Source organism: Aphis gossypii, chromosome 3, assembly GCF_020184175.1.
Source record: "Aphis gossypii isolate Hap1 chromosome 3, ASM2018417v2, whole genome shotgun sequence".
NCBI classification, from domain to species: Eukaryota; Metazoa; Arthropoda; class Insecta; order Hemiptera; family Aphididae; genus Aphis; species Aphis gossypii.
The window spans coordinates 54542056-54565552 of record NC_065532.1 but is presented as its reverse complement, the minus strand read 5'-3'; the positions used below and the strand labels follow the sequence as shown (position 1 = coordinate 54565552).

Below are 23497 nucleotides of genomic sequence, written 5' to 3'. Positions count from 1 at the left end.
TAAATCAAGAGTGAAATTACATTTTCAGCGAGTCTTATTATTTATTTATATTTTTGTATGAATATTTTATTCATTTATACGCCCAGTGACGAGAGATTTATTTATAAATTATATTTCTGATTACGTTTTCAAATTCTCGCAATTGTTTCTTTCCTTTATACAAAAATAATGTTTTTACTGCTCAAAATGTTCACTGCCCTTAGGTACTTAATCCTTAACCCAATCGCTATTTTAATTCTCATTTATTTTCTTTGATTTTTAATCTGTTACATGTATTTTTTTTTAAATTGAACGTTATTATAAAAACTCCAAACGGTCTATTGTTGATTTATTTGTAATACACCTGAGTGGAAACGATATAGCACTTTGGCACTTAGTTGTCTGTATAATGTAAATATTTTATAAGATTGAATATTGAAACTTGGAATTTTATTCAAAACAACAATCAAGAAATATACAAAGTTGATATTGTTCTACTGGAGATTCCTTGTGATATATTATGCTCACAGCTTATAATAATCTATGTATAGAGTAAGTGCATACCTAAAAATACATGATAAAAATTAAAATTACCTACTATGTAAGTATATAAAATAATGGCCTGATATCCTGTTTTTTTCAATAGGTACCTTTTGATTAGACGACACGATAGGTAATTATAAACTGTTATAAAAATAACGAAAAAATACGTTAACATATTTTATTATTTATACTTTATATTTTTGTATTATCTGAATAATTTACCAATAACAATACAATAAATGGTACTCAGAGAAAATAATAAATAATGATGACTAACAATATAAAATATTGCAGTTATTTAATAATAATTGTGAAATATAATAAAAATCAGTCATTCTCTGCAAATTTGTGACTGTTAAATGGACCATTTAACCATGAATTATGTGTATTATGCAGACATGTTTTATCATATTATATTTACTCATATTATTTTTATAGAGGGAAAAGAGATTTATCATACAAGCAAATTATTAAAAACGTATTAAATATTTAAAATGACGTATTTTTTCAGGCTAATTTAGCATTTGTAGTCTGCAAATACTATAGTTTCGTATGATATTTTTATTTAATGATAGTTTAACAAGGATTATCGAAGAAATATTGAAAATTTATCAACATTTTAATGAAAATTGTAAGAATATCAAAATAAACATTCATTTTTTGTTTAAAAATAATTACAAAAAAAAAATCAATTCAAAGTTTTCAATTTGTTTGCTTTAAAATTAATAAAACCATTAAAAAAACTTTTAAGAATATGATAGGTAATTATAGTTTTTAAATTCAATATAAGTTTATAAGAAAACAGATATTGTTACACACTTACTCATACGATAACATTGGTAACTAGTATAATTATTGTTGTTCATCACTTATCCAAATCAGTGGTTATATTGTAATATAATGTGCTACAAACTACGGAGTACATTCGTTCATCTTACTAAAATAGATACTTTAAAACATATACATTAAAAGTTTTTTGATTGTATTCTTATATTCTTATGTATAAACTATATAATAATTCAAATTTAATGAACACACATAAAATAATAATTTTATTATAATTTGAAAACTATGGTACCTGCACACTATACAACTATATATTAAAGAGTTTTCATAATAAAACAACACTTAATTGTTCATTGTTGTTGCTCTGCTCAAAACCTTATAAATTAGTAAAGTAATACCTACTTCCATTAAAATTCGACTTAACGATTTATAAATAAAATTAAACTTTTTGATTTCCATTATCTTATAAAACTTAAAAATATATTTTTATATTATTAGAAATACTCTAAAAAATATGCATCTTTAGAATATTAAAATGTATAATTATCATTCAAAAATGTTAAAACAATATTGTTTTGTAAAGAGTAAAAATTATGTAAAAAAAATTACAAATACATAGGTACTTTTAATAATAATAAGTAGGGCTCGGATTTATATGCATAAAAAATCTATAAAATATGCAGTTTCATATCATAAATATGCAAAAAAAAAATGCAAAATAATTTTTCTTTACAAATTAACAAACTATAAGGTTTTGAGTAAAAAATGTACACAATTTAAATATATTATGTATAAAAATTTGCTAAAATGTATTGAAAAACCACATACATGTACACACAATGAAAACACTTACATTGTGTAAGTATAAAAATGTTATAAATTAATTAGGTAAAGTATTATTTAAAATTACACACGATAAATGGACAGACCAAACTAAAACTAAATTAAATTTTGTGTTCAAATACGTATTGTACAGTATGTGCACATATACCTACTGTCATCTAATGTGGACTTGTATTATCATACATTTATAAATTTACTACAAGAAAATCCAATATTTTTCGATAACTTATAGATGTACATCATAATGGATTACTTACGATCGACAGTAGATATTTTAACAGACGTAGAATCTACGAATTGTAGAGTATGCAACATTTATGCAACTATAAAGAAGTATGCGATAAATATGCATTTTCATTCAAATATGCAAAAATATGAAAAAAAAAAACTAACCATAGAATTTACACGTCATTACGAAACGTCGACATTTATAATCAAAATTATTGTAGGTGAATTATAGAAGAAAATGCATTTGCATATAAATCCGGGCCCTAAAATAAGGGTTTACATATAAAAAAATCAATAAATTTACAAGTAATTTTAAATTAACAAATTATAATAATAATTTTAAAATAATTCGTTTTATGTATGCATCATGGTTTACCAAAACTCTGTGACTATATTTTAATCTAAAAATGTATACTGCATATCTCATCGGATATTCAGTAAATATTTTAGCAGTTAATTAATATTCATGATTTTGAAAATACATATTTCGTAACATTCTTTGTTTGCCCTAAACTTGAATAACAAAAAAAAAATGAAATAATAAATTTCATGTTGTTTAAGAAGAATTATATATTTTTAAATTTTTAATAGGAAGATTATATTATAGTTAATACGGGCAAAGAAAAAAATACTGTGATACACACTGTATATGGAAGTATAACATTTAAAATACAAATTCACAAGATTTACAATAATACAAACAACTTGTTTGAACATTAAATTTACCATTCTCACTATGGTTGGTTATCTGAAGTGTACTCGTATAATTTGATAGCTAGATTTCTACAGTGTTATTTGATGTTCTTAACATTAATAAAAAAAAAAAAAACTCTGAATATCATTACTAATGTATGAAAAAAATAAACCTAAGTATGTGACATGCGTGTATCCTGTTATATTATTTTATACTCATATTATTCATTAATTTTAATTTCAGTTTGTTTGTTGTAAGTACATATTTGAAAAACAATCCCTTGGTCCGTTCAAAGTCAACGAAATTATATAGTAAACATGAAATTTCTATTTTACCTCTTTGTTTTCAATATAAAACATGCTCGCGGCTCGCTTAAAGTAAAATGATATACTTCGACTCTTTTACTTCCTATTCCTACCATAATATATTATTAATGTTTTTAATCTAGTATTGCTCATAAAACAAAGTTAACTCGATTAAAGTTTGACCCTCATTTATTACAAGCTATATTTGTTTATTTAAAAATGTATAATTGCTTAATTATTTAAAAAAACAAAAAATATTTAGGGTTGTTTAGTGGTTCACGCTGTGATTTTTCACATTAATATGTACTACAGTAATGTAAGCTCAAATATTGTGTACTATGACGATGATATTATTACACAATGATACATAGGTACAGACATGCTTCACATCGTAATACAGATCTATTTAATTTATTTTTATGTACAATTCAGAAGAGCTGAAGTTTAAATTATTATTGATTGATAAATTACTTTATTTTTGTATGACAATAAGTTTTTATTTAATCAGCAAAATGTTTTGATTCTGTACAAAAAGAATATAATATTTTAAAGTGAAAATAAACTTCAATATTAAATGTAGTTTATGTTTCAGAACGAAAAGAATTATTAAACTAAATACAATTTAAAAACAATAAAGTAGGTAACTGTCAAGGGTCAAGGAAAACTATTATTATAAGTGTAAGTTACCAAACACCAAATATATTCTTCTTTAAAATAAAACCTCTGTTTTACGGCTTTTCCAATCTTATTAGTCTGTTTAATGGAATTAAATTTTGATTTCATAATATATTTATAAATAGGTAGTATTGTATTTGATGAAATTGATGTTACAGAAAAATATGTTTACTAAATGTTAACTGTGAGGTCGAAAAAAATATGTTGTACCTATAAGGTAGTTAAAAAAAAATTTAGCATGCTATAAAGTATATAAACAATAAAATAATAAAATTAAATGACATAATATATAAGTAGGTATTTAATGTAAATTGCAGTACAATAATATTATGAGCAAAAGAATCAATGAATTTCATAAAATGAAAAATATGGTAGATGTGCCTATATATAGGTAATAAGTAATAACCATCTGATAACATCTCGACGAATAGGCACAACAGTATTATAAATAGAAACGTATTAGAATGAACACTAGGTAATAGGTATATTGAAATACATAATCGGCGTAAAAATTGGAAAATGAATTTCATCCTGTAAGGTGCATAATTAGAGGGAATTCGTTCAATCTTTAAACATTCGACTATAAATTCAACAAAAACATCATTTATGCTTTTTTACGGGGAAAAATCGAAAAATAAGTAAGAGAAGTCACATTTTGATAATACAATAGTTATTTCTGATTTCACAAATGTGATTTATGTGTAAAAAATGAAATAAAACCAATAATTATAGATGCAATTATAATATATGTTAAGCATAACATTATATATGTATTGTTCAACCAATTGTAAATTCAAAGTGCTTAAATTTACATATTATTTTCCATTGAATGAAATACCAAACGTACATAAAAATAAAATTATAAGAAATACTCGTACTGTCTGAAATATGAAATAGGTGCAGCGTAAATGTACGAAATAATAGTACAAGATTTATTATAGATAACAATAGCCAAGTCTAGTACAAAACATATATCGTAAAATAATATTTTTATAATAATAACAATGGTATTGAGAACTTTAGGAATACATATTATCTGTCTATGAATAATAGCAAGACGACGTGTGTCTATGTGTGTACGGACAGAGGGTTATGCGTAGTAAGTAATGCAATATAATAAATAATAATGAATTAGAAACCAGGACAATTTAAGTTAAGTAGTAAAAATTATTCTTTTTATTCATAATTATAATAACGACCTAACTAATATAATATAATTTATATAATATATTATGTATTACGGTTATATCTCTATTGATGAAGAAAACTGTAAAATAGCGTTCAACATTTTCTCGTTTAAAGTCTAAAAACTATAATTATGACACTTATCAATTAGTATGAACCGATATAAAATAATTATAGTTATTGATTTATTCGACAGTATTTTAATATCTCCAATACGAAAATCCGACGTTTCATATCATAATACTCGAATATGCGCATAGAATTATTATACGATCATTCGAACGGCGACTATCATAAAAACGTTCAATCTTCAATGTGTATATTGCTATTGTCCTGTGTCATGTATTTGCTGGATTTGATCTGAAAAATACCATTAGCTTTTCAATTGGCAGTACTCTCCATAGACTGCTATAGAAATTATATTGCCTGAGAGGCTGAGAATTATCTTGGGCCTCGTAAAACCAAGTACCAATAGACTTATATATCTTATTGGGTGGTTGATTATTATTTTTATATTGAGTTCATCGAATTGTACTATCTAATTTAGGCGAAATACAAATATGATAATATACTAAATTAATGATAAAGTTATCAAATTTTTTTGGAGAAAATTCGAACTCAATATTGATATTTATTTATTTATTTAAAAAAAAATACATATGATTAAATTGTGAAAAAATATGTGAAATCTACACAAGTACAAAAGGATTATTTTTCCTAAAAATAATTTTTTTCAAGAAATATTTGCATGGTAGATACTTTATAGATGTATTTTAATAACTTCATATACAAGACCTAATTAATTTATAATAGTAAAATAGACCATGGGTTAACTATAGTAAATCAATAAATTAAATTCATGGAAATAGTTCAAATAGAAACACGAATAATAAATAATATATATTATATATATATATCAATAATCAATATACATATGAGTAAAAATTAAACAAATTCACTATTTTGCATTTAGAATTGAATAAGCTATTGACTATATTTATAGTCAATAGTGATGCAATTTTATTCAGATCAGATTTCAAAGAAAAGAACAAATGTAATACAACTTCTCGTTGATCTATTATAGAAGAGTAAATGACAAACTTAAGTCATTTTCCCATAAAATCTTCAAATTTCTAAGTTAAAAAATAATAAAAATTAAAAACCATGAATATTGAATATAATATAGAATAAAATATTCAAGAAAACATAATTAATAAGACAGCAGAATGCTTTAATTTTACAGCCGTGCTATTATTAATAATTTTAATTTAAAGTTGCACGAGGGATTTATTTATATTTGATATATTATGATGTGTTCCTTTTGTACATTAATATTGTTCAGAACAAAAAACTTTTTTCAATTTTATCTATAACCTATACATAGCTCAACTCTTGTATGATACAAATAACCTATACTTAATTACTAAAAACATAAATTTCGATTTAAATTATTAAGAATAAAAATTTACAGTAAGTATTTCTTAAAATAATTAGAAAAACTGAAATATTTCCATTAAACTAATTTTTAATAAAATAGATTTTTTATTTTAGTTAAATTCAAAACTGGATATTTTAGAATTCACTTAGTTTTTATTTTTTAATCGGTGAAAAATGTTATTTCTCGATCAAAAAAATTGAAAATTCAATACAAGGTTCCTCATGATTTTTTCTTACATCAATTTAATTTTACTATGCACATTTATTTTTTTTATATGTATTTGATGTTTAAAGTTCGGAAAAAAAATTAATATTTGATTATGATTGAAAAATAATATTATTTTGATATAATTAAAAAAATATTAATCGTAAAAAATTGATACTTTTCTCCATTCCATATATTATACATACTATATACGATGCAATTTTCAAAAGATTAATGCTAATTTTAAGATATTTATATCACAAACATCTTTATACCATTTTACAGTATGCGGTACCAAATTATAAATTGAACTCAATTAAAAATAAATAATAAAATGTTGTAATAATTATTGTATAATATGTGCGATGTTTTTTGAAAAAATGTGTTCAAAATAATTATGGTTATATTTACTTATGGCAGTAGTTGTTATATATAAATTATAAAATATCCTTGTAAAAATAATGGCCGACACTATAGTCAGATTCGTTTTTTTGTATGCGATAATTCATCATTGAATTCAAGCTTGACGATGAATCACGATGACTTACTCATTAGTAAGTTACACTGGAAATTTTTTTTTAATACTATTTATTAATTTTATGCTCAAACAATTAATAAATTATACGGTATGAAAACAGTTTTTATGCGAGTTGCCATTATAATAATATAATAAGATAAAATTCATATACACAGAATTAAGAAAAGCATTTAATTTTTAAAATAAAAAAGGTCACAATGTTTTTCGTGATTATCGATCTTCATCTATGAACTTTTGTTTGAAAAATCGACACGAGAAGCATCGTTAAAACTGGATACCAATAAAATGCCAACAGCGCATTGTAGGTTAATCCCCTATAGTTTTAAGACATGTATATCCATTAAAGGAGGGGAAAATACTGCAAAAGGCATCACGTGAATCTTCCACCACCGCCGTTGTCTGTCATTAAATGTATTGCCGCAGTCACTTCTATTTGTTAGAACAACAATTTTTGCTTAGTTTAATGCATTCCCCGGCATTCATTTAATCCAGCATATAGTTCCTGCTTACATTTAAAAACGACAACAACTATATTATTCACAACAAATACCCAAAAACCCTCAGTCCGGGATCAAAATACAATTAAACATATTAAATTGCAATGACTCCGCGACAGTTTTAATGTTTCAGTCTTAATTTATACCATAATTATCACTACGATATTCACGACGATATGTCTGCGACTTAGAATAAAAAAAAATATATATTATTTTAATATTTTGTTCTCCATACGTTAATAATACTGATTATATAATATATACGATATACCTTAATAAACACTATAAGTAGCGTGTTTGTAATATATAAATAAAATAATAATAACATAAATATAACCTAAAAAAGAATCAATGAATTGTATACGCAGTTGGTGAATGTTGTTATTATTTATTGTTGTTTCAAAATCATAAAAAAACTTACTTGCCATAACAAATAATTGCTGAAAACTATTATACAATTGCGTGAAAATCAATTCTTTAATATAAAATAATAATTGAATTTCGGCCAACGCTCTAACTATTTGGTAGTTTGTAGTTTTCTGTCTGCATCGTTAATTTAAATTGATTGCACATTAATTTTGTGTGAGCAATAATAGGATACGTCAGTATTGATAAAAATTACATACATTGTTTGTTTTATGATTAAGATATATTTTGATATTTTGTGATGTCATTTTTGTGTTTTATTTGATGATATCGACGTATTTACTAAAACTTTAAGTATTAATTGGGCAATGGTATAAATTTAAACTGCTTGGAAATAACTTAGAATTTTTTTAGAAACTACCCCTTACGTTTTCATTATTTAAGATGCTATTTATTGGTTAGTAATATATTATTAGAAAAGTACTTATATTCTTATCAACTTTGTGCGTGTAACTCGTGCGAAATTGCTTAGTTGAATTACATACTTATTTATAGGCTATACGGTATTACCTACCATGCGATACAAAATCACATAATTATCATGATGCAATTAAAGTAATTAAACTTTTATCAATTTTTAGATAAAATAATTTATCATTGAAATATATATACATGCATACAGTATACATATAACAGCACTATTAATTATTTTGTAGTTTTTAGTTTATACGTTTTTATAATTATTATAGTTACTGAATAGGTACTTCGGTGGTGTTGGATATATCTGATGTAACGTTAATGTATTCTTTTATAGAATAAATAATTTTTTTTTATTATTATTTCAATTATAAAAGCATGCATTATAAGACAGTCTGTTATTGAACGAAATAAATATAGGGAAATTATGATCTATTTACTTTCATTAACTATTAATAAATTTTGAAATAAAAATATTTATTTTATACTTGTATAGTTTTGTGAAACAGTATTAATTAGAATGATAAAATTTAAATGAAAAATTGCATTTTTACTCTATAAACTAAATTTAATGAATTTAGGGAAAAAAAAATACTGAGAAGTATATTTTAATAATTTAACAGTAAATAAAATTCTGAAGATATTCTCTAATCTTTTATATCCAAAGTTGTTTCACTACTACACACAAATTTATTACATTGAAACTGGATGATTCTTTTTAAATTTAGTAAACCAGAATAGCTTGGAATGCGTTTTAAACAAATGTCTACCTTTTTTTATTTTATTTTCCGTTTACTTTCTCCATTGTAACTTGTAACCAACTACTCTCTTTTCCTACTAATACTTGTCGGGTTAAAAGTCACATATTTTAAACTCTGAGTCAAAATAGAAATTTATTTTTATTTGCATTCAGAAGATACGTATATTTGTTTTATTTTAATATATTCTATTTTTAAATGCTTATGTATTATAGTTTTATTTTGATACACACTATATGGTATTCTCTGTTGTAATGTTATAACTTATAGTCAAGATTTTTGAATTTTGATGCTGCACGTACTTATACGTATACATTTATAATATATACCTAAGGTGTTTATATAAAGTTTAGAATCTATAATAAGATATAGTTAGAAGTCAAACTTTGTAAAAATATGTACATTTAAAAATGAAATTGAAAACGTATTAAACTTCTTGATTTTGAATGTTATAACACAGACGTTTTACATAATATTTCCATTTATACACCTTTTGTATGATAAATAATAATTAAGGATGGATGAATGATGTAAATAACAGGGTTAACACCCTTTTCTTTCCACCTAAACAAAAACGCTCTAATTGTAGTCCAAAGGAATTTCTGACGTAGCCACACGATTTTCTAAGAATATCTTCTTGGTAATTTAGTTTATATTTAGTCATTACTCACTAAGTTTGAATATCCTGCGTTTAATAAGCAAACATGCAAATTACAACGTAAAAGTATGTTTAGCTTATAAATTCGTATATTTATCTTTACAATCAATTACATTAATTACCACTCTATTTCATTATAATATAACGAGATAATAATAATAAAATAATCAAGTAAAAATTGAGATTTATATAAAACATATTAGTATTTTCGAAAAATAAATGTTTGAATAATTTTTAAGACCAATACCATTACAAAAATCACAATACAACAAAAAATTGCAAGATTTTTTTTCTATGATACTCATATCATGTATGCACTATATATATATATAATAGTAGGTATTACATCCTACAGGTGTAATAGCGTTAGTTTCTATGAAAAATCTTTGTGTTATTTGTAAGTACGAGTATACTGCTTTGATATGATTTACAGTGAAACTGACTCAAACAGTTCATATTTCAATTAATAGACATTGAATATTTAATCAATTCATATATATATATATATATTTATTATTCAAGCGTAAAAATATATTTGTAGTAATTAAAGATTAATTAAATATAGAATAAATTGCAGTCTCATTAAACCTTGTTCCATTTGGCCTTATTCTGGTATATCGTGGCTGGGTAGTGAAGTATTGATCGGAAATTACTTTGGTAATTTAATTTCGAAAAACGTTTAGCTAAGTATCTTGAGGTTGATATAAAAACGAAATTCTAAAGTCGTAATTTTATTAAATTATCTATAATTATATAAAGGTAATGAAATCTTAAGTATTTTTTCGATATTATTTATTTTATCATATACAGTTACCTCTATGTACAGTTTACACTATACATACACTATTTATAAGCCATGAAGCTTATTATGAAACTTTACAATTAAATATATTACAATAATTCTGAACACAATAAAAATAACATTTTTAGAATTACCTGCATTAATATAGTTTATAATATTACATATTATTATACAATATTATTCTTTGAATGAGTGTATATTTTGTATATTTATATATATATTATACATATACACTGAAATATGAAATTGGAAATACTTGAACATTGGCTACACAAATTGAACTTGATCGAAAAATCAAATATTGTATAGGGGAAAAATACCGATTTTTATTTTTTTGTTGATTTTTTTTTAAATCGATGCTTTTATATTTTCTATAGAAAAAATGTTCCACATTAAAATTCGATCTCATTTTTCATTGTTAAAATAATGAGATAAAATATTTTCTGTACCTTACCAAATTTGTATACAATTTTTTTTTTCGAATGAAGCGTATTCGCTTTGTTACTACGTGTATTTGATTTACAACGATACGTATTTATTTTTTAGTTATACTAAGTTAGTTGACTTTGTCAGCTATCATTTTTTTCTATAAAAACAAAATAAGTATACTAAAAGTTTCACGTAGATTCGTAGAAAAAAACTATTAACAATCGTGGCAGAAAAAAAATGAAACTTAAGGCATACTGGTTTCTAACAAAATCAATTTTGGTTTTTTTTGTTATGATTCGGAATAAACTATCAATCTTGAAACTTCAAATTTTGACAACTAAAAATATTTATTCAAACATTGTTATTGATATATAGACCTGATAAAAATTATCAACAAGGTTCTTAAACATTTAAGTTCAGTTAACAGTATAATGGTTTTTCTAAGTTTTTATAAGTTCGTGGATATCCATAAAATCGTTACTTACCAATTTTTCTATTATTTTAACTCCAGTTTAAAGAATATCAAATACCATAGTCCCTTAACAATTTTTCATTATGTACATTCATATAAGTTTGAATTTTAGGGATCTTTTAGCTAAGTTACTTTTAGATTTTTTTAATGTATTGAATATTATTATAAATATATTACGACTTTATGAAAAAAATTGTCTACACTTCTACAGTTTATTATATAGATTTCATCAAGAAAACTAAATATTTAAAACTATACATTTCTATAATGCAAGTGAAAAACAAAACTTAGTTTTGACGGTAGGTTATCTATTTGCCTAAAAAACCACTATGAAAATTGAATCATAACTTTCTTAAATAATGACATATTATTAGATGACATTTACTATACATAATTTATTATCACCATGGACATTATATAATATGTATAAAGGTTATTTTGAATTTTATAGATCACTACTCTCCGAATGTGTGTGTTTTCTCATACATAATTTAAATAAAACCAAAAATATAAAAACTCGCTGAAATAAAAATATGTACGTTCTAAAACCATTTTGATAGTATTATACAATATTTAATACAGAAACAGCACTTATTATAATTTGTATTTTTTAATTGACTTTAATTCATACGACTTAAAGCAAATATATTAGTATTTTAAAGATAATGGTTTATGGGATGAATAAATTCGAGATAAATTTTCATAATGTATTGATTTTACAGTCTCTCTGTACTGCCCATAATATTATCTTTAATTTATATTTTTTTTTACAACAATCATTATTTTAATGAACAATTTTTTTAATATTTTTAGCCATTTCTAAATATATTTTTTAACTTTAAAAGTTTAAAATAATGATATAAGTTATCAGCATAGTTTTTTTAACGTTTGATATTTTCACAAGCGTATTTAATTTTTCTTGATTATAGTAAAATTTATTACTTTATATTAACAATAAATTTCGTTTGTTCTTTTATGAATATCAGTAAATCTTATAATGATTTTTGTTTTATTTTTAAGGCAGTATTTGCTTTGACATAATGGCTGTATTAATAACATCATACCGGATGTTAATAAAGGAAATCATTCGTCTTTTTCTGTATTTTAGTGTTTCGGAAATACAATACAATAATTGTCGTTGTGCTCTCTTTTATTGATTGTGTTTTGTAAATGAAAAAAAAATCAACTTCTTTAAAATATGTCTTAAATATATTATATATGTGTATAGAACTATATACAATATACATACATATATCGTGAGGTAAATTTAAAAATTGAATGTTATACATATTAAAGAAAAAATATTGTATTATAATTACATATAAATTATAATGTACTTCCTACATGAATATATTATTTTCTATATGTCCATAAAAAATAAAAATTACTTTCAATATGTTTAAATTAAAGTTATACAAGTACGCACTTAAAGTCCTTAAACCAAAAAAACATATAAACTAACATTATTTATTTTTTTTTTTTTATCAAAGTTCTTATTAAGAAAAGAAAATAATTAAATAATTGTTAAGTTAAGAAATACAGATTTATTCAAATTCGTTTATAAACATATTTATTTATTTTTTTGCATTTTTTTATGTATATTATTTTTCTGTCACGTCTATCTTTCCATAGTTATCATTTTATCAACTATGTGTTGATATCAACCATAATTTGACAGTTATATATATACATATACAACAATAATATATATATATATATAACAACGTTTTATCTATTACATAGATCATATTATATTTTATTTAAGTTTCAAAGAGAAGCAAGAAATGTATTGGTTTACCAATGATCGAATGTATTTTTTATGATTTGGTGTATATGATCCACTGTTGTCAATCTTATAATTAATTTGTTGTAATTTAAAAAATTAACCTAGAAAATATTGATATTTTCATTTAATAATTTATGATACTGACAATTGATATCGTAAAAATATTTAACAAATTTCGAATATTTTTATACTCTACATAGAAGTTTTATAAGTTTTTTTTATGTTAACAAATTTTTAATTAAATTAAAAATGTTACACATGCTTGTTTGCGTTACGAGTGTCAATTTTTTATGTTTTTTTATAAATAAAACTAGTCTTAATTTTATCTCTTAATTCCTATTCTATAACGTATTATATTTTAATATAATTTATATGAATATACACCTAAAAATATATATATTATTTTATATAAGTGTTCATTATTAAGTATTCAATTAATATTTCTATGTTTATGTTTTTTTTTTTAAATTATATAAAAAATATACTTTATTAACTATTACTAAATATAACATAGATACTGATTATTTTCATTTGGAATTTATTCATAACCTGCGTCCTGCAATATGGAATCAAAAGAAAAATATGGTAATAATATGTAAGTGAGAGGTTAGGCGACACCTCTCAATAAGTGATGTTTAAAATTCTAACTTTAATATTGATGTTTAAAATTCTAACAAAGTAAAATTTAGTGCAGATAGGTATGCGATTGTATTGGACCTTATAATACATGATAAAGTTATTACAATTAAAAAACTTTCTTTATGTACGTAAAATAATTTGATTAAAAGTATATTAAAAGGAGTTCTAAGTTCTAATTATATTTAGTTTGTGCCTATAATACAAAAAACAAATTTAATCAAATAATTATTTCTCGTAGGTATCTTGAGCGTATTTTATTCCATGCTAACTATAACTTTTTTCACTTGTGTCAAAAATAAAATAAAATTCTAGATTTATATTTTTATGCAATTTGATTTTGATTTATCAGATATTTAATTGTAATGACAATATAATAATATGAAAAACATTTTAATATTTTAATTATAATTGTTTCAATATTAATTTGTATTTTAACTTGATTATTTTGATGTTCAATATTTTTAGAATTAAGTCATTGGGTCATTACTATGAAAATTATGAAAAACAAATTATTAATTTTGAGAGGAAATAAAATTGATAGTCAATCAATTTTAAATCGTATAAAAAATAAAAATAGACTTGTTAGGACTTAATTTTATTTAGTATTTTTTCCTTGTTTTATTTGTGATTTTATTTTAATATTAATAATTAGGTATAATAGGTATATTAGGTATAATATTTATCATACTTTTATTTAACGAAATTATTATTATTATTATATTTATCGTATAAAAATTGATTATGATCTTATGAAAATAGATTCCTATAGAAAAAAATTAACGTTAATTCAATAAATTGATTAGCGGTTATCCCATCATATATGTATAATACACAGTCGTAATTTAATCGTCGAGAATGCCTAATATAAATACAGGTCTATAAAATAAGTAAACACATGGTAATAATTATGCTCGATTACACTTAAAAATACATATATTAATGGTTAGTTAAAATTATATCTAATAATATAACATTATAATATATAAATACTATTTGTAAGGTGCTTATTTTGGATTCTTATAAACGAGAAGTGGAGTAGAAGATAATTAAGAAAAGCACTATGAATTCTAAAATATTACTACGGGAGGTCACCTAAATTGCCTATTCAACACGCCGTGTTACATAAATCACCATGTATTTTGGTAACAAAATCGTCATTACCAATTATTATATAATTATAGTTTCTATACCTACTGAATACTAATTAGTAGTTATTTAATTCATAATATGTATTTTCTTTAAGATTTTAAAATATTCAAGTATATTACTTTTAATATTATAACTATAATATATTTAACTTTTACTACTGTTGTAGTCATATTAAATTATTTTATTATGTATCTGTAAATTAAATTAAAAATATATCCAATTGTACCTATTGGTTAATTTAAAATTTAAAATTTCAATATTCATATTATTTTTTATTAAAACAAACATACAGTGTTTGTATACATTTTTTATCACAACTAAATAAACAATTAATTAAATAATTAATCATTCTACAATACACTATATTATAGGAAAAGTTATATTGACAAATTGTTTTTATTTCGAAATATTTTTTTCCTTTCTTTATTCTATGCATGCACTATTTAACATTAATGGTTTTATTTTTAACCATAAAAAAACGATATTCCTCAACTCTCTTTTGGTTTTGTATTTTCTGCGTTTGAATAAAATGAACCACAAAAGGTTAAAAATAAATTACTGAAAACACATCCATTCACTACAAGTAATAGTTATAAGACAAACCCTTATAAGATATTCATTGGATTTATGGTATTGGAATTTTCGACAAACATAAACTATACAATGTTTTTAAAAACCACCCCTTTCAAAAAGGCGACACATAAATTTCTAAGTCCCGTGACAATAAAAATTGTCAAGTTCATCATATTTCTATAAGGAAAAATTTTAGAGAAATTTGTTTAATGTATTAACCTATTATTTGATATATTAAATATAGTTTTATGCAATTAAATTATTTATATTATTTAAATTATGTTAATCCAGTAAGGCAGTGACAATAAAGAATCAAGTATATAGTAATAGTTAAAACAGTATTTTTGTCATAAATAATACTAAAAAGGCATTCGAAAGAAAGTTTATGCAATTTCTAATTATTGTACTATAAATCCAATGTATATTTACGCATGGGCTTCCAAAATATCGCATACATTAATATTCATCGATACATTAAAATATATAAATCTCATTTTATAGTACAACCCGTAAATATTTCGATAACCCGCCTTAACTTGTAACGTTATACAATAACATAAATAATACCTCTATAATATTATTATTATGTTTTACGACAAAAACGTTAATATTATTTTGTTATTTGTCGCCTTTAAAAGTATTTAAAGGCTTATAAGTATAAATTATGTATTTGGATTTTGAATGTATGATTGCAGGCGATCCGGCTAAACCATAGGAAAGAACAAGTTATCATACTCAACGAAGACAACATGTTATTAGACGATAAAATGATCTACACTTCGCCACCGAAGGTATATCCATTTGCTATGGTCCTTAGACTTCGTGTACTTCAGGTAATATTTAGATTGCAGATATTTTGAAAAAAACTAATACAGTTAAACCACACTTATTATGATTGTAAAGCTTAAACATTATTAACGATTAAAACTGTAAAAAATATACTTAATTTTTTTCCAAAAAAATATTGTATTGTATTGTAATGACTTAAAATCATCTAAAATAAATATTTTCGTAAACTGAAATAATGAATGTCTTACGATCATCATATATATATATATATAATGACATTGTGATTCGTGTTTGATAAACATTAAATAATTTTAAAAAATCTATAGCGTTAAATATGGATGATTTATAATTCATATAAAAAAGTTCACTATTTAAGTAAAACGCTTATAAATGTATTTTATAATTTATAAATTAAATATAAATATTCCCTTAAGTACCTCCAATATGGGTGGTTTCTTATCTCCTGTCCCTTAAACCATGTATCTAATAATGAAATTTAAAATTCAAATATTATCTAAATAGTAAATATACAAATGTCGGTGTGAAAATTAAATAAAAATCATGAAATATTTTCACCTGGTGAATGTCAAAGATTATCATAGATGTCAAATATGCAAATATGAAATGACAAATGATGGGATCGTCGTATTGAGGTTATTTGAGTTAAAGCCACGAACGAGCCTCTATAGCGTTACACGGTATTTATTTCGCTCGTTATTGGAGGCATTCAAGACTAAACTTTTACTTAACAATTTGCTTAAAGCGTAGTAAAATGCTTACACCATTGTGGCAGTTTATTTATTGTTTTAGTGCAACGAAACGTTGTTCATAATTTAATTTTGACTAGAACAAGACATTCAAAAACCGTTTATCTTCTGAACGAAATTGTATACACGTTTTATTTGAAAGATATTGTTTAATATCTACCTCAAATTGTATTATATTTTTTTAGATCTTATAACTGAGACTTCGTAGAATAATTGATTGATGCACCATAAATAATGTTATTGTAATAATTTAATTACACAATACAGATAGTAAAGTATATAATATAATTTTATTAGGGTTCCAGCTTTAGCTCAAGAGCGCGGACTTTTAAAATTAATTCTATACGTTCTAAGAAGCTTGCCATTATTCAGTGTTTACTATTTTTACGTTTGATTAATACACTAAAATTTACCTGGCACATATTATTAGTATAAGCACTTAGTATTTTGTATAGGGTTTGAAATGAGAGATGCGATTATACGCTTGCTGAAACACGGAAATAATTAATGTATATATAAGTACACGTGGTAAGTATTTTGCCACATGAAAAGTTTTCACATATTATCATATAATCTCAAGGGTCATTTTTAGTTACAACGTTTTGTGCGAAGTTCATTTAATTTTATCTATTTTAAAATAATAAAAAATCTTACAATTGTATTAACAAATAATATTTGCTTCACGATAAAAATATAAAAATAAAACAATTACGGTAAAAATATGCATTGAACTATTATAAAGAAAAAACCACAATTATTATAGTTTTAAAAAAATGAGATGTATGTATATATTATTATTCTTAACTTGTTCATCTGTTCAAAATATTATTTTTCAATCAGTATCGTAGACACGGACGAAATAAATAGAATATCAAGAACACGATTCATATTAGGTATATGTGACTGGAATTCATCATTAAATCGATATAAAATAGAACCAAGCGAGACAAAGCCCTGCACCACTGAACGTAATGCGCGAGGGTTTTTTTTTTTTTACTGTAAGGAATTTATGAGATATTAACTTATTTTCATATAGTCAGTAATGTCGTATATACATCAACGGTGATCTCGTAAAAAGATTTATCCTTCATAACACCACATACCTTTAAAAATATTGACATAAAAATATAAGAGTGTCAAATTTGACCTCTTTTTCGTAGAAAAACTCTTTTTCAGTTGCTATTTTTTCTTTATTTTCTATGAAATTCATTGCATACCATTTATAAATAGTTCAAATATCTCTTGAGCAATATACATAATATGGTCTTTGATACGAAAAAATTACTTCTTCAGAATTTTACTGTATAATAAATTAAATTAAAAATTATCTATTCAAATTCAATATAAAACTTCCAAAACTTTCATAGCTGGAAGATTTTTATTTCATCACTTTAAAATTTAAATTGAACGATCATAATATTAATAAATAGAAAATTATAATTTTTAAACGTTATATATTATAAATTCACTCTAAAATACGAAACCTTAAAAAACAATAGATATGCATATAGTTTAGATCTTAGCAGAGTGTTTGTTCTAATTATTTTTTTCTTAATTAACCTGATAAAATTACAAAAATCGCACAAACCATGTTATTATAGAATTTAAAAGCGTATTCAGAAATAATTACAGTGGTAAGTTTAAATATTACAATATAATAAATACCTATTAAATAGTAGTTATCAGAAATTCTATTGCTAAAAAAATTATAAAAAAAAACTTTTGAAAAATTATGGGGAATTACTGTATATACTTCTTGACGAACACTCCTTTTGAAAATATCTTATAGGTTGAACTATTGTTTTAAATTTTAAGCAGAGCAATAAATATATTAATTTTATAATGGTACATTTTTTTTTGTTTATTGATGTGTAACCAAAGTGCTCAATAAATTTCAACTTTTAAGGTAGTTTAAGTAAGAAATAAAAATTCGTTGATACTTTAAAGAGGTCAAAATTAAAAATTCTCATTCATTTTTTTTTATAATCAGGAAAAATGCAAATTTTTACGCTAAACCAGATTTTAACTAAATTTATTATTTTGCTATAATTCAAAAATAAATAATTTTAGATACTTGAAATTTTCACAAAATGTTTATAATATTATTTTCATTACATGATAATATTTTAAAAATATTTTAACTCATTTTGAGCTATTACATGATACATTGACGCTTACACCCATAACAGTGACTTCTCTAGTACTCTTCACCTAAGGTACAGCTAAAGTAGTACTAACTTGCCTACCTTTTTAAATTGATCATTAGTTTTACATAATTCTCTCGTAAATTTAATTAAATGTTTTAAATACTTATATATTTAAATTTGAATGTTTGTATATACTTAAATTAATAAAAATACATGATAATAATTCATTGTTTTCACTCAATTTGCATTGGAATAAATGTATAATTAATGGTTCATGTATTATACTAAAAAGTAAAATTAAATATTTAAATATTAATATATTTATTAGAAATTAAGAACTATTGATGGTTGACCTTGACTTGTATAAACTTAAACAAAATAATAATAGTGCATATTTGTATGTTCTAAGAACTTATAAGCAAGGAGTTTCAAAACTGTAAGTGGGAATTATTTTTTCCCATGTAACTCGAAATAACAGTGATTTTGAAAAACTATAATGTATGTTCACAGCACTTTTCGACAGGGAGATTGTAAAAGTTTAAAGCGGTGTACATCCCTCAGCATCATCTATTTTTTCGTGTAACACAAAATCATAATAATTCCTAAATTACATCTTCAAAAATAATATTTTTTATTTTTGAAAAAAGGTTTGTGTAAAAGTGTAATTTAGGAATTATTATGATATATATATATGTATATCTATTGTTTCATTTAATATTTTATATAAGTTCTAAATTATTTACACAAGTCTTCTGACTTCTCTAGTAAAAGAAGTATATTCTACAATACAATCATCAATTAACAAACAATTAGCAGTTACGCCTGAAAAAATTCTAATACTTCAATTTTTAATTGGACATTTACTGATGAAGCTATAGCTAAATTGTGAGGATATAATTTAAGAATTATTATGATTTTATATTACACGGAAAAATAGATTAAGGTGAGGGGAATATTTCCCCTTAAACTTTTACAATTACTTGTCAAAAAGTGCTATAGACATATACATAATGATTTCTAAAAATCACTATTATTTCATGTTTTACGGGTAAAAAAATAAGTGTAAGCAAGATATTCCCACTTAGAATTTTAAAATATTTTTAATCAAAAGTGCTCAGAACATACAAATATACACTACTAATAATAATAACATGCACATTTTGTAAATACATCAATATTTCATATACTGTAAAAAAATATAGTTATATTATGTTTTAATTGAACTCCTTCTGTGATTAGTTGTTTTTAGAATTTTATTTTATGTTTCTATTTTTACACTTCAAACTTGATGATAGTCTTTAATTGGTGAAAATTGGTAAAATTTATTTGGTAAAAATTCTCAATTCTAAAAAAAAATATCACTATTCAATTTAGATTAAAAAATTCCCCAGGATCTTACGCCCTGAATTTTGTATATATGACCCAAATACATATAAATATTTTTCAATTCATTTCATTTCTACTATTAAAAGAAATTATAATTTTAATAGTAATTTATTCAAATGCAGCATAAATGCATAATACAAACACCAGATATTATTTTCCTTAAATAGAAGCATTAAGGAATGAATATATAATAAAATAGAAATCAACACAATGATATAAATTACAAACACAGAATTTACAAAAAAAAAATATATAAATATACTGAAAAAATACATAGAAGTTAAAATATAAATTTACCCTTACTACATTGCTAGTGAATAAATTACTTAAGAGTATTTCATATCCTCTCTTTCTCACTATGTATTATAGTATACACATATATTATTTATTTTGATTCATATGGTATATCTAGTACAACTACTTGACCCTTCATACTAATATTATTATAATCGTAATACGTTCCCTCCTCCATAATTTTATTTTTTCGTAATCATTGTACAGTTGTAATTTTTTTTTTCAGATAGTTTGTGGCATTACCGGGTTAGTTATGGGTATGGTTGCCACTATAGAAGAAAAGGGGAAAATGAACTTGGGCTTAGCAATACCGGCTGGAATTCTGACAGTTATTGCTGCAGGTGTGTATGATATATATATTTTATCGAGGTTATTAATGAATAAGTAGGATTTTATGACCATAAACTCTAAAAAAAATGCATGTAAATATGCACAAAATATATCAAAGTATGCATTTATAACAATCTAGTATATTGTGAAAACAAAATTTTTATTATACACAATTCGTTCAAAATATACTATACATTTTTAATAGATTATTAATAGAAAACTTAGGTGTATTATATTAATATATTATAATCGTGAATTCTCGTGAATTGTAATACCAACATTAATATCTATACCAATGACAAGCGTATAACTGTTAAAACATGTATTACACAATTGTGTAGTGTGAACAAGTGATGTATGCACAGTAAAATATATAATAATAAGAAAAAAACAATTTTCAAAATATTTCTTAAAATTGTATGCTTAAGAAAAATTGCCTAGAACGTATAAAATTTACAGAAAATTACATATGGTATAAACAAATTTAGTTTAAAAAAAAATTAAATATTACTGCTTTTATTCCACACCGAAAAGATTTATATAATATCTGCAATTGCATAATTAAAACAAAAATATGTTAACTTCATATTTTGTTATCAAAATAAAGCCTGTGATAGGTCAGGTTAGATTTTACACAAATCTATATTTCGTCTAGAAATTCTAATGAAATAACAAAATATTTTTTTAGATTATAATAATTATTAATTTACAATAACATAGATACTATTTATTTAAATGTATTAGTCAATAACATTTATGGAATACAATCATTAGTATTAACAGTTGACATGCCGCTTTAAGTATATCCTGTATTCTTAATTAAAATTTTTCTTTGATAATTATGACATAATAAAAAATAATTAGCTACAATAAAAACATATGATATAGAAAATGAAAGTATATATTTTAAACTAATTTAAAATTTAAAAAATTATATAAAGACAAACATTAAAAAATAAAAAAACAACTAATAAAAAAATTTGTAACGAATTACTAATAATACTCATATTACTGTGTTAATACTTTTGATGATCATTAAATTTCAAGTCAATTAAAAAAGCATTTTTGTTCTACTTATTATGCTGCGTTAGCTATATAAGAATATTATTTCAAAAAATATTGTTAACATTATATAGATTGTTAGAATACAACTTAAATTATCGTTTTTAAAATATATTATTATTTAGACCATTACTTGCGCAATATATCATTTTACATGTACAATTATCAAAAACAATATCAAATAATTTACAAATAAAAATTCAACTCACAAAACCATTATCTCCCTCTTTTTCTATTTCTAACATTGATATCACTATTCACAAATCATTTAAATGACTCAGTAAAATGATTATTAACATCTATGTTAATGTAATGGTAAACGAATTCTTTATTAGTAAATATTTTTGGTCACATCCTACACATATAGATACACAAAATCAGACAAAAAAATCTGCCTTTTTATGTCCTCACCAACTTAGCCATGTTAATAGCTCTCTAAAGTAGTGTACCTGATTCGCTTAAATTCTATTTATCGAATATATCTAAAACATGCAGCTTTATAAACATATCAATAAGTATGCTTTTTAGCTAAAAGATAAATTCTGCTAATTGTATAGTAAAATAATTAATGTAATTTATAAATTCAAATACTATAAGGAATAATTAAATATTAAAGTTTACTATAATATGAATAAATTATTTGATAGATATCCCGATACAATATTCAACTAAAATATCGAGTAAAGTATAGTTAATTC

General features: G+C 23.0%; 1 protein-coding gene and 1 long non-coding RNA gene across 3 annotated transcripts in view; one reads left to right on the top strand and one right to left on the bottom strand.

The window, feature by feature from the left end:
* The window catches only part of LOC114126533 (uncharacterized), a 53738-nt gene that overhangs the window by 10844 nt on the left and 19397 nt on the right, over nucleotides 1-23497 (top strand). The window contains exons 2-3 of the mRNA XM_027990505.2: nucleotides 16720-16857; nucleotides 21634-21748. Of these exons, the coding sequence (XP_027846306.2) occupies nucleotides 16720-16857; nucleotides 21634-21748 (253 nt within the window). The remainder of the gene's footprint in view (nucleotides 1-16719; nucleotides 16858-21633; nucleotides 21749-23497) is intronic.
* LOC126551247 (uncharacterized) overlaps nucleotides 7810-23497 on the bottom strand; it is a 28628-nt gene continuing 12940 nt past the window's right edge. The window contains exon 3 of one of the 2 annotated variants that reach the window (XR_007605115.1): nucleotides 7810-7920. This is a non-coding gene — a long non-coding RNA (uncharacterized LOC126551247). Of the gene's footprint in view, nucleotides 7924-23497 lie in introns of both variants that reach the window. The other variant, XR_007605116.1, reaches the window with a different exon arrangement.